The 16565-nt window shown below is 27.2% G+C and overlaps 2 protein-coding genes across 2 annotated transcripts; both read left to right on the top strand.

Annotated features, from left to right (window-relative positions):
- The first annotated feature begins 4 nt into the window (after positions 1 to 4).
- On the top strand, positions 5 to 2833 carry LOC149033415 (uncharacterized). The gene is made up of 2 exons (XM_089179566.1): positions 5 to 834; positions 2316 to 2833. The coding sequence occupies exons 1-2, from the start codon at positions 534 to 536 to the stop codon at positions 2684 to 2686; spliced, it is 672 nt and encodes a 223-aa protein (XP_089035692.1). The 5' UTR covers positions 5 to 533; the 3' UTR covers positions 2687 to 2833.
- A 7407-nt stretch (positions 2834 to 10240) lies between these two features.
- Positions 10241 to 16191, top strand: LOC107067527 (uncharacterized). The gene has a single exon (XM_089179556.1). It carries the CDS (start codon positions 11748 to 11750, stop codon positions 12177 to 12179), a length of 432 nt encoding a protein of 143 aa, XP_089035682.1. The 5' UTR covers positions 10241 to 11747; the 3' UTR covers positions 12180 to 16191.
- Positions 16192 to 16565: the final 374 nt, after the last annotated feature.

Raw genomic sequence — 16565 nt, 5'->3', positions numbered from 1 at the left:
ATGTATAATTTTTCTTACTATTGAATTGGAAAATCATTTTTTGCGAATCAAAAAAAAAGATATCATTAATAAGACAAATTAAATTCATTAAATATGTATAAAATTAAAATTGAACAATTTGTTTATCATAATTGATAAAATATTATTCCTGTTAAGTATAAAACGAGAGAAAGAAAATGAATTAGTGTGTGAGTAAAAAAGAGATTGAAATTTTAAGATAGAATGAATGAATATGAAATTAAAAAAAAAGGAAAAAAAATTGAACAAGCAAGCACGTGCATGATTTCTCATCGTAATCGTTCGAAAATGATCGATCAAGATAACATAAAAAAAACAAAACATAAAAAAAACAAAAAATAAGAAAATCATATAATCTTGTCACTGTTAACGTTGATCAATGTGTGTATTTTTTTTCAGGTGAGAATGTCAAAGTGGCAGGAAATTTAACAGAGGATAATCATCATCATCATCATCATCATCGTCACCATCACCATCAGCATCATCACCACGACGAAGATCCGGAAATTTGCGATATGCAGTTTCACGGACAATTGACAATGAATTATCTTTTGTGCGATTCGTCGATCTTGAATCCGGTTGAGCCTAGCATTGTTCAAAGTAGAACCAACAACAGTACCAGTGCCAGTACCAGTACTAGCAACAGTACAACCAAATCCTGTCAACAATTTCGTTGCGACGGTTGTGGTAGAACATATACCAGAGTCGACAGTTTGAAACGTCATCAACAAAAGTGCCAAGATTTGTTGGCATTACTTCAAGATAGTCAAGACAATTTGGAAAGGTTACAACAAGAATATTCATGCAACCAATGCGGTAAAAGATACAAAAGATTGGATACTTTGAGAAGACATCAAAGACTTGTTTGCGCCGACAGGGATTCCGTTCATTCCGTCATCAAGACTGATAAAACTGGCACATCTTAAAAAAAAGATACACATACACACATACATACACATACACTAACGAATAATTTGAACATTAGATTTACGAATGTTTTGTTTATTATTTTTTGATGATTTAAAAACATTGTTGGAATGAAGGGAGGGGGGGTTGTCAAATATTATTTCTTTCTTTTTTTTTTCTTTTTATTTTATTATTAACCATTTAAGTGATCCGAGTAGTACACGAACTACGTATGCGTTTGGAATGATAATTCTTATTATAATGGATTTAAAAATGCAACAATATTATGCGTTTATCGATAAGAAATACAAATAATAGTAATGTCGTGGTTTAAACATCGATCATTATTCAATCTTTCTCGTCATCGATATAAATTTTAATTATATTATTTTTACTAATTTAAAAGTTTAACAATTATGATTTATCGTTAACTACGTTCTAGTTATAATCAAATTAATAAAAATCGTACGTATATGTATATATGTATGAACGAGCGTGAAATTTTTTGTTTTGTTTTGTTTTTATAAAATTGCGTGCTAATTCGAACACATGAAAAATCTTTCGATGTGTATCTATACACACATCACAAACACAAACACAGATATATGTATGTAACAATTTTTAAAAAATGCGATTTGAATGTTCACCATTCTTTGTGTCTTCTTGACAATTTTCTGATTAAAAGAAAAAAGAAAAGAAATGAAATGAAAATACATCGTAGTCTTTTTAAAATTTATCGTAACTTGGACGTACATATTATATATGTATAGATATATATATTTTCTTTTTTGCTCGGTTTGCCTCTCACGCCCGAATGAAAAAAAAAAAAAAAAAAAATAACAATGATATTTAATTTTTCTAAATAAAGATTACTCGCTCAGAGAAAAAAAAAATAACCAAAAAACAATACGAGAAGGTGCTACGTGATTTTAAAAATAAACCACAAAAAAAAAAAAAAAGAAAAAATTTGTCGACTTATCAAAATTTCAGACTTATCTTCCTCGAAAAAAAAAAATCTCCTTCCCCATTTCTTCCTAAAAGTAAAAAAAGAAAAAAAGTAAAATCTCCTTAATAATCATTATTATTTTTTCGACTTTCTTGTCACATTTTTTTTTATTCTTATAATATTTATATATTATTATTATTATAAACGGGGGAAAAAAAAGAAACAAAAAAATAATTGTTAAGGTTCGATCGATCAAAATCTTTTGCTCTTATCTTCTTTTTATTTTTTTTTTGGAAGAAAAAATTGAGGAAAAAAAAATAAAATAAAATAAAAAATAAATGGAATTATTAAACGAAAAATGTTCTTTAGATCGAAGGAATATACGTCAAACCTAATGAACCTAACCAATGGCAATTCTTAATTATTCCAGCAAATAATATGGAAGACAGTAAGGAGGAGGAGGAGGAGTACGACGCACTATGGATGCTGGAGAAAAAAGCCCGTAGCATTGGTGAGGATCAAGATCAACCATTTTTGGGTCCGATTAAATCTATCTCATCTAAGGTGACGGAACAAGCTGGTACGAGTTATCCAATAGCACAACTTTATGGTGGTGATTCCTACATCGCTGTACTACAAACGCAATACGTCTGCACCGATTGCGGCAAGAAATATAAATGGCAGGACAGTTTGAAGAGACACAAAAGGGTTGATTGTGGAAATAAAGAAAAAAGATTTCTATGTAATTTTTGCGAGAGAAAATTCAAATATCGTTACGAACTTAAGAATCACATAACTGCTCATCATAAAATCTGAACTCTCTTTCTTCCTTTCGGTATTTTCTTTTTTTTCTTTTTTTTTTAAGATGACTCTAGTGACCTTCTTAAACATTATCAATGCTTTATTATTTTTATAAACTCTTCCTTTTATTTTCTTTGTTTTCTTTGTTTTCTTTTTTTTCTTTTTTATTTTATAAAAATTTCTTCACATTGGTTTTTTCGTTTTTTTCTTTGTTATTTGATTTAATTAATCAATCGCTTAGCAATATTTAATATTAGTTTCATTAGGTTCAACACGTTGACTGTCATCAATGAGATCCACATGTGTGGGTTTAATTTAATTAAATTAAATTTATTTTAATTGTTTTATATATTTTATCGTAAAATATGTCAAACGTGTCTTTTTTTTTTGACAGTCAACGTGTAATAAATATTATAAGATTGTGCTTATAGATAATATTAATAACATAACACGACGCGATACGATGGTGATAGTTTAATTAAAAGAAATATTAGATAATCTTCCTAGTGATATATTTAAACGCCATTTACTTGTTGCGTTTTATTCTTATGTTATTATTATTATTATTATTATTGTATTATATCTACGTTTGATAATAATGATTAAGATTTTCATGGGAAAATCAGAACATTATAAATAAAAATATCAACTATGATTTGTCGTTTAATTTATAATGATGATGATGATGATGATGATGATGATGATTAACACGAATTATAGCAAGAAAAGTATGACACACGTGCAAAAATTAAATTATTTCCTTTAACGTTTATCCCATTAGTCGTATATAATTTTAAATTCTAATCCTCGATCGTTTAGAAAAAAAAATTAAATAAATAAATACAAATACAACAATTATCTGGTAGATACAATTTGTAAAAAATAAAAGTCCTAAATCTGAAACAGATATGTTAATAAATTAAACATTTTGTTAATACAAACATATTTAAAATTTTTTGTAAACCTGTGCAAATATTAAATGTTATATCTATTATGAACTTTTAAATATATATATTTCATATTTAATGTTTATATGTGTGCCTTCAGAAATGCATTTATACATATATCAAATGGAGGAGAATCAAAAAAGTTTGTTGTTAAATCCAACGAAGATCACCTGTAACAAAAAGAAAACTATATTAATCATAAAATCAAGTGATACACTAATAGCCTGACATATAAATCGTCCAATTCACAGATGCACTTTTTAATTAAATTCTGTTTTTATTTTTATCAAATATCTATTTACTACCGTTGCAATGAAATTAAATTTAAACGCGTGATTTTACATTTACAAAAAAAAAAAATAAAAGTACTAATATTAAGTTACTAGAGAGAAAATAATATCTATTAATTATTATAGAATACTTTATAAACAACGTTATATACAAAAGAAAAATTGCATAGTTAAGAAAATACGATCATAGTAAAAAAATATTAAAGACGGAACAAGATAAAAGAAATTACTGTAACATTTACAAAAAGGTTAATTAAGCTTCAAAATTTAACAATACAGAAATTTTAATATTTGGATGACTCTAACTAACAAAACACATATGCATCTTTTTGACGATATGGACACAAATTTGGTGTCCCAAGGAGATGGAATGGTCCATCATCTCCAATTACAACTACAAATTAATGACGAGCATAAAAAAATACAATAAAATATAAAATATGACTAAAGAGCCATTCTCTAAAAGTTCAAACTTGCTGTTGAACCTTTGACAATAACTCAATAGCCTGTAGTTGCCCTCTTCAGCCACAATTAAGTGGGGGCCTCTTCAGCATTAAGCCTCTTCTTTCTTCATTCCATGAAAACTGCATTTGGACATTTCCTACGTGCGAGCAAAATAAGATCTTTCATACTAATTTTGCAAATGAACTCGTATTTTTCTAATTCACATTTCTCGTGGATCATCAATGAACTTTGAGTTTATTGGCCATACACGAGAATATTTATTCGAATGTCCAAGCAGATAAGAATTTCCCTCGATGACCTAATAACACTTCGCACTTTTAACGTCAAGTAATAAAATCGAATTGAAATAAATAGTGCAATAAATGTAATGCATTTTTTTGCAATACCTTCATTTCATTAATTCGTTATTAATTTATTCGCTAATTATATCAAATAATTATAGCTGTAAGTGGAAATCGCGATAGTGCGTAGTGCTAATTCTGAAATACTTAAAACTAAGTATCAAATGCATCAAAGAATTTGCGAATTTGATTCGACTCTATCTCGTTCGAGATAAAATCGAAGTAGAAATGAATCTTTCAAATGGTTGCAAATACCTTTGAATCATGATACATAAAGATCACAGAATAGTTACAAAATATATTAACAAATCAAGCATAATAGAACGAGATGATCAAATATTTTGTAACAATTCTGTGTTTAAACCAGGAGGCGGAATTACCACTCCGGAGTGGAAGCAAGAAATCTAATGCCTTTCCTGGATCCTACCTACTTAAAATTAAAGTTTTCACATTCATTCAGAGAAGTATGCTACCTGCCTACCTATTACCCATATTTTAACCCATTTTAAGAAAAAACATACATACCCACCCACTCACTCCACGGTTCTCACACATACCACCAGGGTGCAAAAGCCTAAACTAGAGAGCATGCCCCGGGGCACCTCCGACACCCTAGTTCAACCACGTTTTCTAAACTTATATGCTAATGGGTATACGTACGTTTTGCTGAAATCGACTGCCAAGGCTAATGATTATTGCATACAAAACTAAAGCAAAAATACAAGTATACACTAGTATATATATGCATACTAGTAATATACAAGTATATCAAAGTTTTCACAAATAAATGCAGTAACTCTACTATGCAAACGATTCTCAAAAAAATTAGAAATATTTAATATAAAAAAAAAGAAATATAGAAATGTGTATTTTTCACGACACACGTGATATGTAAAAGTAATGCTTTGAGTATTCAATGGTGTATTAAATGAATAAAAAATATCGCGAAACGATGTACAGTACACACTACCTAATACGCACACACAGGTGTAAAATACATCGTGCAATCACTAGCACAATAACAGCCGCCAATAGGGGAAAGAACTAAAACTAAACCCACGCTAACTGTTTCTCACCCATACGTGTAACACCTGAGTACACGCATAGATGAGAACGCAGAAAGTATGGGGGGGGGGGAGAAACGGGGGATTAGTATATTAGAAGCTGAAAATCCTGATCTAAAAAATATGATTAAAACATAAACATATAAATACATTTGTATAAAAATTCATCTAAGCGACTAAGGACTCTACAAGTCATTTGGTAAATAATGACTTAAACAAGCGAATGAAAAAAAAAGTTACCCCGTATGAAACAATTATAGTTTCGAGGTAAATATGTATTAAAAGACTCTACAATGATGATGGATATTTTTTGCAAACCTCGGACGACTTTTTCATCAAATGGCTGTTCTAATAAAAGAACTGGGCTTTGAGCCGCCACTTAATTGCCAAAGTCTATACGTCGCGAATATGTTTGTCTTCTTGCTCATTTATTTAAAATATCGAAATATCGACATATCAAAATTAATCTCGAATAGATAAACTATATACGAAGAAATGCATGTAAGACATTTATTACATGCTTTTCTGGACGAAAACGTGTAAATTAATGTTCGATTTCATCACTACTAATCACGAACAGAACACGTAATAAAAAAGAGAGTGCATTCATTAATTGCATTATTAATTAAATGAATTTAACCGATGAGACAAGAAAACCTATCCTGAACTAATAATAAAATATAGAATAAAATATACAATTTTCATGAGTAACTCCTAAAAAGGAATTACTCATGTGCTCGTCAATAATTTATTTAAATAATTACAACCAGTAACTCGTGCCGATTTGGACCTTTCATCCTCGGCATGATTGAGCACTGGAGGGACTTTAAATAAAAACTCACGGTTTAAGAAGTTCTGCGATGGCTCCAAAACACTCCTACTTCGCAGCAAATATTGTAGTCTGCCGATGGAAGACGATACTGGATTTGCCATTGAAGAAGATCCATCGAAGATCCACCAAAAATCCATCGAAGATCCATCAAAGATCCATCGAAGAATTCATCCAACATTTTTGGAAGAAAGAGAATCCATGGTTATAACTGTAAAATAAAATAGAACAAAACGATAAGTTATCTGGAATATTATTCAAAATCATAGAAAATGAAATCGAATAATATGTAAATAAAAATGAATACTTACAATGCATTCCAATGGGACAAATCTCAATGGCATCATGGTAATGCACACCTCACGTGAATCTAATAACGCGGTATAAACGAAAATAAGAAACTATAGATGAGTTTCTTATCGCAAAACCGAAATTTTATTCTACGACGAACAACACTGACTCTAATTCGCGTTTGATTTTAACTTATTACTCGCCCGATCACTGATTCTACAACTAATTCAAAAACTGCTTTGCACGCAGTTTAATAATACCACTATAACCACTGCTTTGATTACCACATAGGGCCATGGCAATCTGAAACATAAATAAAAAACAATAATAATAATATCATTACTATTACAAAAAATCATTAAAATTATTGAGGAATTATTTAATACAAAAATATACTCACTTTGATGAATGCACGATGAATGCACGATGGGTCTCCTACCCTTAGGACGACGATGATAATGCACAAACAATGACTATAAAACTGCATTCCATGCAGTTAATTCAATTAACACTAGATTTATGGACTGAGTAAATTTGATTCATTTCAAACTTTTTTGCTACATATATAAATATATAAAATAGAAATATTATTATGTTTTTAAATATATGTTAATTTTTAATGCTGTAATGAAATATACGTAAATATTAATTCCTCTCCTCTCCTACTTTTTCATTCGAACAATGTTTGTAAATTTTTAAAAAATAGTGAAACAAAATAATAGTGAACGAATCTAGTGTTAAACGAATTTTTAAATGAATTTAATTAATGAAATGTGAATACCATTCCAACGATGATCTGAAACACAAAGAAAAACAAGATTATATAAATCGTTATTATATAAAAATTACTATAATTATTGAGAAAATGTTTAATATAAAAATTGACTTACGTTTATTCTTCATTGATGAATGCACGATGAGTATCCTACCCTTAGGATGACGATGAGCACACGTTTAAACTTAATAAAAGAAACTTGCGAGTTTCTTAACCGAGCAAACGAAACTTTAACATGCGACGATCAACACTGAATCTACTTGTCGACTTTTCTATATTTTATTTTAACACGATACAACACACGTGTATTTCATTGCCTACACGCACGATTGCAATGATCTGAAACAGAAAAAGATAAAGAACAATTAATGTCATCGTCTTAATAAAAAACCATTGAAATTATCATAGAAATGTATGACAGGAAAATATACTAACTTTTAGTCTTCGTTGATGAATGCAGGATGGGTATCCTACCCTTAGGATGACGATGTATAAAATAAAATTAAATAAAAAGTCTAAAAATCTAGAATATACTAAAGATTATATTACAATATTTCCTGTAAATCATTTCTGAAGGCAGGGCACACATTAAAACCATTGAATATTTTATCAAAAATATTCAATGGTAAATAGAAAGAAATAATTTAATAATCTATGAGAATTGACATAATTAAAAGTTGAAGTTATTAAATATTGGTGAAATTGATCAAAGTATGCAACTATTTACTTGCTAAATTACATACCAAGTATGTAATATTAGTTAAAAATATTAATTAAAAATTTAAAGTTGTCTAAATAAAACAGTAATTGTATCAGCAAACTCAATAAAGAGTAACATAAAAATAATAAACCAGTTTTTATACTATTCTATGCAATGAAAAACTTTTTAAACTATTAAAATCAAAACGATAACGTTAGAAATAAAATTATTAAATAATTTAATACGCTTTATTTTCGTTGATGTTGTCTCGTTGAAGGATAAAAGACGAATACGAGGTACGTTACTATGTAACCTTGGTAGAGGAGACTTCGGAAATGTCGAACGCTCGGCTATTATATCTATGTTATCGGCTGTTTACGTTTTGTCGTCGACTCGAGAAATACCTGGAAATATAAATACACATTTATAATAGCTTATACGCCGAGTGTATTGTTTTCTTATTCTTCCTTGCTCTCTCTCACTCCTTCTCTCTCACTCTTTCTGTAGTATTTCTATATGCTTATATTCTTATACTTAAAAAAAATAATGCTCACCTCTCCGTATATGAAGAAGATAAAAAAAGTTGCCACAAGTTTAAAAGGTTAGTGAATTCGTGTTATAACTCTACCCATGCTTAGAATGCTAAAAAAAAGTAAAATATGAAAAAACTCACGTATAAAAATCTTGGATGCAGCTATCAATTTGATATATAACATTTGATTATATAACATTATATATCATTTCATATATAACATCATTTGATAATAGGAAGATGTAATTTAGAAAATTATTTGAAAAAATTACCTGAAATTAACGGGATAACAAAATCTGCTGCAACACGTATACTGATGACAGATTAAAGAATTCGAAAGATTCGCCATATTGATGTGCATAAAACAGGCGCGTAAGACTGGCGGGAAAATATTGCATGCGCGAAAATGCTGCGCAGTATATCTTCTTTCCACCTACAATAAAGAAAAATTTCGAATGAATAAAAATACGATATAGGAGCATAAAAACTGTCAAAATATACTCAAAAAATCAAAATTGATCCTTATATATCCATTATATATTATAATAGGAAGGTGTAAACCTTACAAAATACCTTTTAATTACGTGATCTTAACTGGACGATAACACTCCACGGTATTCTCCACGAACAACGCCAAGAAACTAAAGAACATTGGCTGTGATTGGCTAATTCATTTTTTCGAATATGAAAAATTATATATCAACCTTTAAATATACCATCCCTTCTCACACGCACCTACATTTCCTTCCTAAAGAGGAAAAATATATATGAAAAGAAAAAAATATATATTTTAATAATTATTATTATAATTATAATTTTTGATTTTAATAGTTTAAAAAGTTTTTCATATTGCATAGAATGGTTTTAAAACTGGTTTATTTTTTATGTTACTCTTTATTGAGTTTGCTGATACAATCACTGTTTTATTTAGACAACTTTAACCCTTTGCACTCCTATGACGAGTGTGACTCGACATCGGTTTTTACATCAAAAGATATCATAAATAAATTTTAGATAAATATTTAAAATCATTGGAATCTGCTGAAAACAAAATTGAAATATAATTCGGAGTGCAAAGGGTTAAAGATTTTTAATTAATATTTTTACTAACATTACACACTTGGTATGTACTTTAAAATAGTAACAAAAAATGAACTAATTCATAATTATTTTACATTATTCGCAACGTATTTCGATGTGTATCTATTAGTGTATATGTTTGTTAATTTGAAACACTTTAATTAACGTTAAATGCATTACATTTTCTTTTTTTTTTTATTACATTTAGTAACTCATTACAATGTAATTTCTTGTTATGCGTTTACTTAGAGGAGAATCTAAAATGATTTTATTTTTAAATAATAATTCTTTTGGAAGGAAATAATATTTTTTGTTTATTTCGAAGATATCGCATAATTCGTATAACACAATTTTTGAAATGAGAGTTATAGATTAAGAAAATAATCCTTATAAACAGTATAGCTAAAATCAGTTGTCTTTTCTAAATTTCAGGAATTTTTTCCGATGACCAACTCATTCTTGATATCAACCATTTTGGATCACCACAGGAATCTTCAACAAATGCTCGACAAGATTTAATTATTGCAAAGCCAAAGTTATTGAAACATTTGTAATAAATGTGAAAAGAAATATAATAATACGTACATTTTAGGAATTTGATTTTGTCGCGTAAAAATTAATTGCAATAAAAAAAAAATAAAAAGAAAAAAAAAAGAAAAGAAAAGAACTACCAAAGAAAAACATTGAAGAAATTTAACTGCTGCTGCTGCTGCTGCTGTTTTTTATTATCCGTTTTTGGACGGATTTACTTTTTATACGTTAAACATATATATATAATGTTTAAAATATAATATAATAAATATGAAAATATGTTTAAACAGAACATTATCTAAGTAAACCCAAAAAATAAAAAATAAAAATTTCTTTTTATCCTCCATTTTCCTCTACCTATGCAAAAAAAGAATAAACAAAAAAAAAAGAAAACAACAAGAGAAAAGAAATAAAAAAGTATCGGAATTTTTTGAAAGATTTATTTTTGTACCTGCGTGATTATATCATACTACTACCGCTTCTATTGGTGAATGGTTTATATGTGTACGACTATATTACTTATGTTATGTGTTGCGTCCGTGCTTCAATGTTAATTACTATCTCTCGTTTGCCGATTACATAAATAACAAAATAAATCAAACAATTAAATAATAATGGACAATAACTAATTTAAAAAAAAATAATTAATTAAACAATGAAAAATCGGAAAAAAAGGAAAGTGAAGAAGTCTGGTTTAGAAAAAACAAAAACAAAAAAGAAAAGAAAAAAAAAGGAAAAGAAAGACGAAAAGAACACAAGCGGCAAAATAAATGAAAAATAAACGCGTAATTATGCGAAATAAAAAAAAAAAATACACAAATATCTCGATATATTAGGTTTAACAATTAATTTAATGATTTTGTAAAAAATTAAAAGAAAAAAGAACTCCACACGCGCGTAATGATTTTCACACACAATAAATTCAATTAATATTACATATCGAGGAATCGAATTAATTGATACGCCTAATATATATATATATATAAAAAAAAAAAGAAATACTAAAAGAGAAAGTAAAAAAGAAAAAATAATTGATATTTAATTAAGGTGAACTTCGACGAGATAAAAAGTGGAATAAAAGGGAGAGAGAGAGAAAGAATGAGATAGGAAATAAATAAAAAGAAATAAACGACACTGACAAAATATTCTTCATTTTTTTTTAGAACGGAAGTATTCGCCGAGCGCGGCCATCGATTGGTATTATCAATACCAAACCTTGTATCTACGTCTGATGGCCGAGAATCAAATGGCCGAAAATGTAAGCAGTTCTGGAAACCTCAAATCATTTGGTAAGGAACAACAGCAGCAACAACAACAACAACAACAACAACAACAACGACAACAACAACATCAACAACAACAACAACAACAAACGACAACGAGTAATAGAAAACAATCGAACGATTATCCCAACAATTTGGATCATCAATTTGTACAAAAGCAAACGATTAATAATTTGGAATCGGCTAATATTCAAGGAAATTACGGAACAATGTATTCTTGTTTACGTTGCGGTAATGCTTACACCAGGCCACACTCGTTAAATCGTCACATTAGATTCGAATGTGGTGTAGAACCTCAATTCGAATGTCCCATTTGTCACAAAAAATCCAAACACAAGCACAACCTTTTGTTACACATGCGTACCCATCAAAAACCTTGAGTACAAATTTTCCTTTCTACTTGTAATATTTTTGTTTCTTTGTTTTGTTTTTTTTTCACTTTTTTTAAATTGACAACATACGCGAACGAGATTTAAATGCTCGTTCCTATCGATCAAATTCGTTTTAAGATTTCGCTTTACGGACAGGACCTTGTGTTTATTCGTTTATTTTCAAATTTTGAGATATACTTATATCAAACTACGTTTGTTGATTGCCAAGCTAAGATTTTCTTTTGTCTTTACTTTTTATAAATATATATATAAATATATATTTGCCAAGAATATTTCTAAATAATCTATTAACATTTTTTATTCTGAAATTCTTAATAATGTAATGTTCTTTCCTTATCAATTTAAAAAGGTCTTCCAAAGATTTAGAAATGTAAGTGTCTTTGTTGTTTCTTATAATTTTTGTTACAATTATATATTTGCAAGATAATATTTCTATTGTAGAATAATAACTATGAATATAACAAAAAATCGTATGATTCATTATTATTATTATTATTATTATTATTATTATTATTATTATTATTATTATTATTATTATTACTATATATTATTATTATTATTATTATTATTATTATTTTTATATATTTTTTCTGAGATATTCGTGGGAACAATGTTAAATTAGCCTGGTGAAACACGTTATAAAAATTATTATTATTATTATTATTATTATTATTATTATTATTATTACTATTATTATTAAGAGAAAAAATTCTCTGAATCGATTGTAAAAAAAAAATTTTTTAAATGTCTATTCATCTCCATCAACAGGGCCGTATTTAAATTTAAGAACCAAAACACTCATTTCAAGTCCACGAATAAACCAAATTTGTTGTAATTAATCGAGTATTCACATTAAAAATTTATGTTCTTTTCTAAAATATATTAAACTTATATATTTATATGTTTCGTTCATAAATAGTATCAAGATTCATAAAGATTAATCATTCATGAACATAAGGCTTGATAAATACGACCCTGTCCATCAATCAATATCTTCAAATATCAAAAAGGAACGATCTCGAAATATTGGGTTGAATATAAGGTAACGTTATTGAAAAATAGACTGACTTACTGCCATTTAATTAAAAAAAAATACAAACAAATTACTAAATCTTCGTTACTAAGAACGAAAAATTCTGCATTATACGTATTCGTTTTATTTTTTGTTATTTGTTTTGTTTTGTTTTTTTTATTTTTGTTTTTACCATCATATTATAAATCGTGCTTGATGAATATAGAGAAATAAAAAGTTTCCCAAATTTGGCATACTCTCGTGTTTAGAACAAAGAAGAAAAAAAGAAAGTTATTTTGTTTTTTCTGTTGAGACCATAGAGAGATACTACACGTAGAACAAACAAGCCAGCATAAAACCTGTCGACGAAATAAAAACAGATTGAAGATAGGAGGTTGATGTTATCTCTCTTTAACTTGCCAGTCGTTTCTTCTTTCTTGCGTTATATATATATATATATATATATATATATATGTGTACCGCATGAGTTAGAGAGAGATGGGGATCCTGTAGGAGGGATGCGCCATTCATATTCAGCTCATGTGCCATTGGCTGAAAACTTTGGGGGACCGCTTGAATTTATAATAATTTTTTCGTGTAACCTATTCTATTTTAATATAAATTTTTAATTATCATTAAATATAGTTCATTTTTATTTCTGTATTTGATGCAATTCATTATTTCATAATTATTTCAATGTTTGAATCATTCGCGCGCAAAATCGAGTTCCGGTCCCCCAGCAATGTACATGGCGCATCCCTCCTATAGGATTCCTAGAGAGAGACAACATCAACCTTCCTTTTTTTGCTGCTATATTCATGCAGAGACATTTCCACTTACCAACCGCCTATGGTTTGTTTCTTGTATCTGTAATATCTTTATGGTTGAGACTCAAAACTTTTTAGTTAATCCCACCTGTGTTATGTATTATATATACTTTATATACACTTCATAAATATTATTTTATCACGTTTCAAAAATGCATGCATGCATATTATATATGAATGTGTATATTATGTCTCATTTGTGTGTACGCCTAATTTGAATTTTTATTAATTACAATGTAATATTATATATTACGAAACGAAGAAGATGATAGAGAAAATAAAAAACGAAACTATATGTTGAAAATATATATAAAAAAAAAAAGAAAATAAAAAAATAAATATAAAATAATTAATTAATTAAATAACTAATTAATAATAAATAAGCACCAGTCGCGCTAGTTTAAAGAATAATTGTAAAAAAAAAAAAAAAAAGAAAAAAAAAAAACAGGAAAAAGGAAAAGTAAAAGAAAATGAGCTGTGATCTAATAAGGTGCCACGTATGATTTATAAATTAAATTAAATAAAAAAAAAAAAAGAAGAAGAATAAATTTAATCAACGAATAACAAATATAAGAAAAGTATCGAAGAGATAAGTCGTGTTAAAGAAAAAAAAAAAAAAAAAAAAATATAAATAAAAGATAATGAAAAATAGAAAAAAAAAGATGAAAATTTATCTTAATTAAATATTGCTACGTATATAATAATAATATATTGTTTATAAGAGTTGAAAAATGTGCGGCAGTGCCAAAACAATGAAACAAATAGTCTGATGTATATTAATTATACGATAGAACCAGAAAGAACATTTTTCTATGTAAAATATAAGGAAAAAAAAAAACGATATAATTTATGTATATGAAAATCTTTCCTTTTTTATATTTTATGTATTCACAGATTATTCGCTAAGAAGTATTGTATTATGACAAAAAAAAAATTATCTACAATAATTGCATATGCATCCAAATCTGTTTTTACACGGTAGTTCCTTAAAATAAATCAGAAAAACTGTGTAAAAAAAAAAAAGAAAAGAAAGTAATAATAATGAAACCTTAATTGTAAAAATTTGGAAACATTTATTAGGAATTTGATGATTCTATATATGAAAAATTGAAGTCAAAAATATAAAATCGTATTATTTCAAAACCACGTAAATGAATATAAAGAATATTGTGTAAAAAAGAAGAATTGGGTGTATATATGTTTTTAACAATGTACTATTATACATATGTAAGTAGATACTTGCACATATGTGAACTTGAACAAAAAAAAAAAAAAAAATTAATTATTATTTAAAATTACTATATTTCTCACTCGTGTATGTTACATTACGTGTATATAAGAAAAGCAAAACGTATATAAAGAGGATCTAAAAAATATATAATAAATATATTATAAATTCTTATACATATATACATAGATATTATATGTACGTATATGTGTATATAATATGTAACAAATGTCAAAACACAATGGAAATAAAAAATAATGTATAATTTTGTAGTCTATAAGGATTTCATACAAATTTTTTCGTTCGCAAAAAAAAAAATTATGGAAAAACCTATAAAAATAATATGTCCATCACTTTTCTTTGTAACTTTGTATACTATTATATTTTTAATTACTATTTAAGAAAAAAGATTAAGAAAAAAGATAAAGAAATACTTATTTAAAGGAAAAATTTAGTACACGTTCGTGGACAAACATCTCATAATTATTACAGTGAATGTAGTAAGTAATTATTTCGCTTTTATTTTTTACATTTCATCGAATGATATATTCTCTCTTCGGCTTGATCATGTTCTTTTCATTTGTTTGCCAATATTCGTCATTTATACTTAACATTATTCCTATGTAGTTGTGTACAGAAAAAACAAAATCGCGTGCAAACATTTGTACTTTTATTTTTCTTTTTTTTTTTATAATATTTTTTTTATATTTTCTGTGTATATCTGTTTGTGTAATTGAAAATATTATTATTCATCTGCACATTCTCATTTTATAATATTTTCTCTTTAAATAAATAAATTAATTAATTATTGAATTAAATAATAGATAAATAAAATTAGCGTAATTGCATGTGAATTAAAGTATACCTTAAATAAATGCAAAACGTGATTAAGATGCCCTAATTAATTGCAACCAAAATAAAAAAAAAATAAAAGAGGGTAGAATAATAGGTAATAAAAATCAAAATTCGAAATCGAAAAGGAAAATCATTTTGCATCCAAATTGCGGCATGGCTGATAAATCATCGATGTGTAATCATTCCAAAAATAAACAAAAAAAAATACAAAAGAGGAAAAATATCCTTTTCCTGTCGTTCGACAATAAGCTTTGCCTAATTCGCGTTAAAAAAAAAAAAAAAAAATTATATATCACCCTTTAAATATACCATCCCTTCTCACACGCACCTACATTTCCCTCTTAAAGAGGAAACAAAAAATATGAAAAGACAAAAATATACATTTTAATAATAATAATAATTATCATTATTATTATTATTATTATTAAAATATATAATATTAATGAAAATGT

The sequence above is a fragment of the Polistes dominula genome, unplaced genomic scaffold, assembly GCF_049000335.1.
Source record: "Polistes dominula isolate Pdom_NZ unplaced genomic scaffold, Pdom_raw_medaka contig_27, whole genome shotgun sequence".
NCBI lineage: Eukaryota > Metazoa > Arthropoda > Insecta > Hymenoptera > Vespidae > Polistes > Polistes dominula.
The sequence above is the reverse complement of the archived record's forward strand: the minus strand, read 5'-3'. Positions and strand labels throughout refer to the sequence as shown.

Excerpts from the sequence above, each read along its gene's own strand:
- LOC149033415 (XM_089179566.1), top strand. The coding sequence starts at position 534 with ATGCAGTTTCACGGACAATTGACAATGAATTATCTTTTGTGCGATTCG. Across the intron at positions 835-2,315 it reads ATATTCATGCAACCAATGCG|ACAGTAAGGAGGAGGAGGAG; the intron begins GTAAAAGATACA and ends ATAATATGGAAG.
- LOC107067527 (XM_089179556.1), top strand. The coding sequence starts at position 11,748 with ATGGCCGAGAATCAAATGGCCGAAAATGTAAGCAGTTCTGGAAACCTC.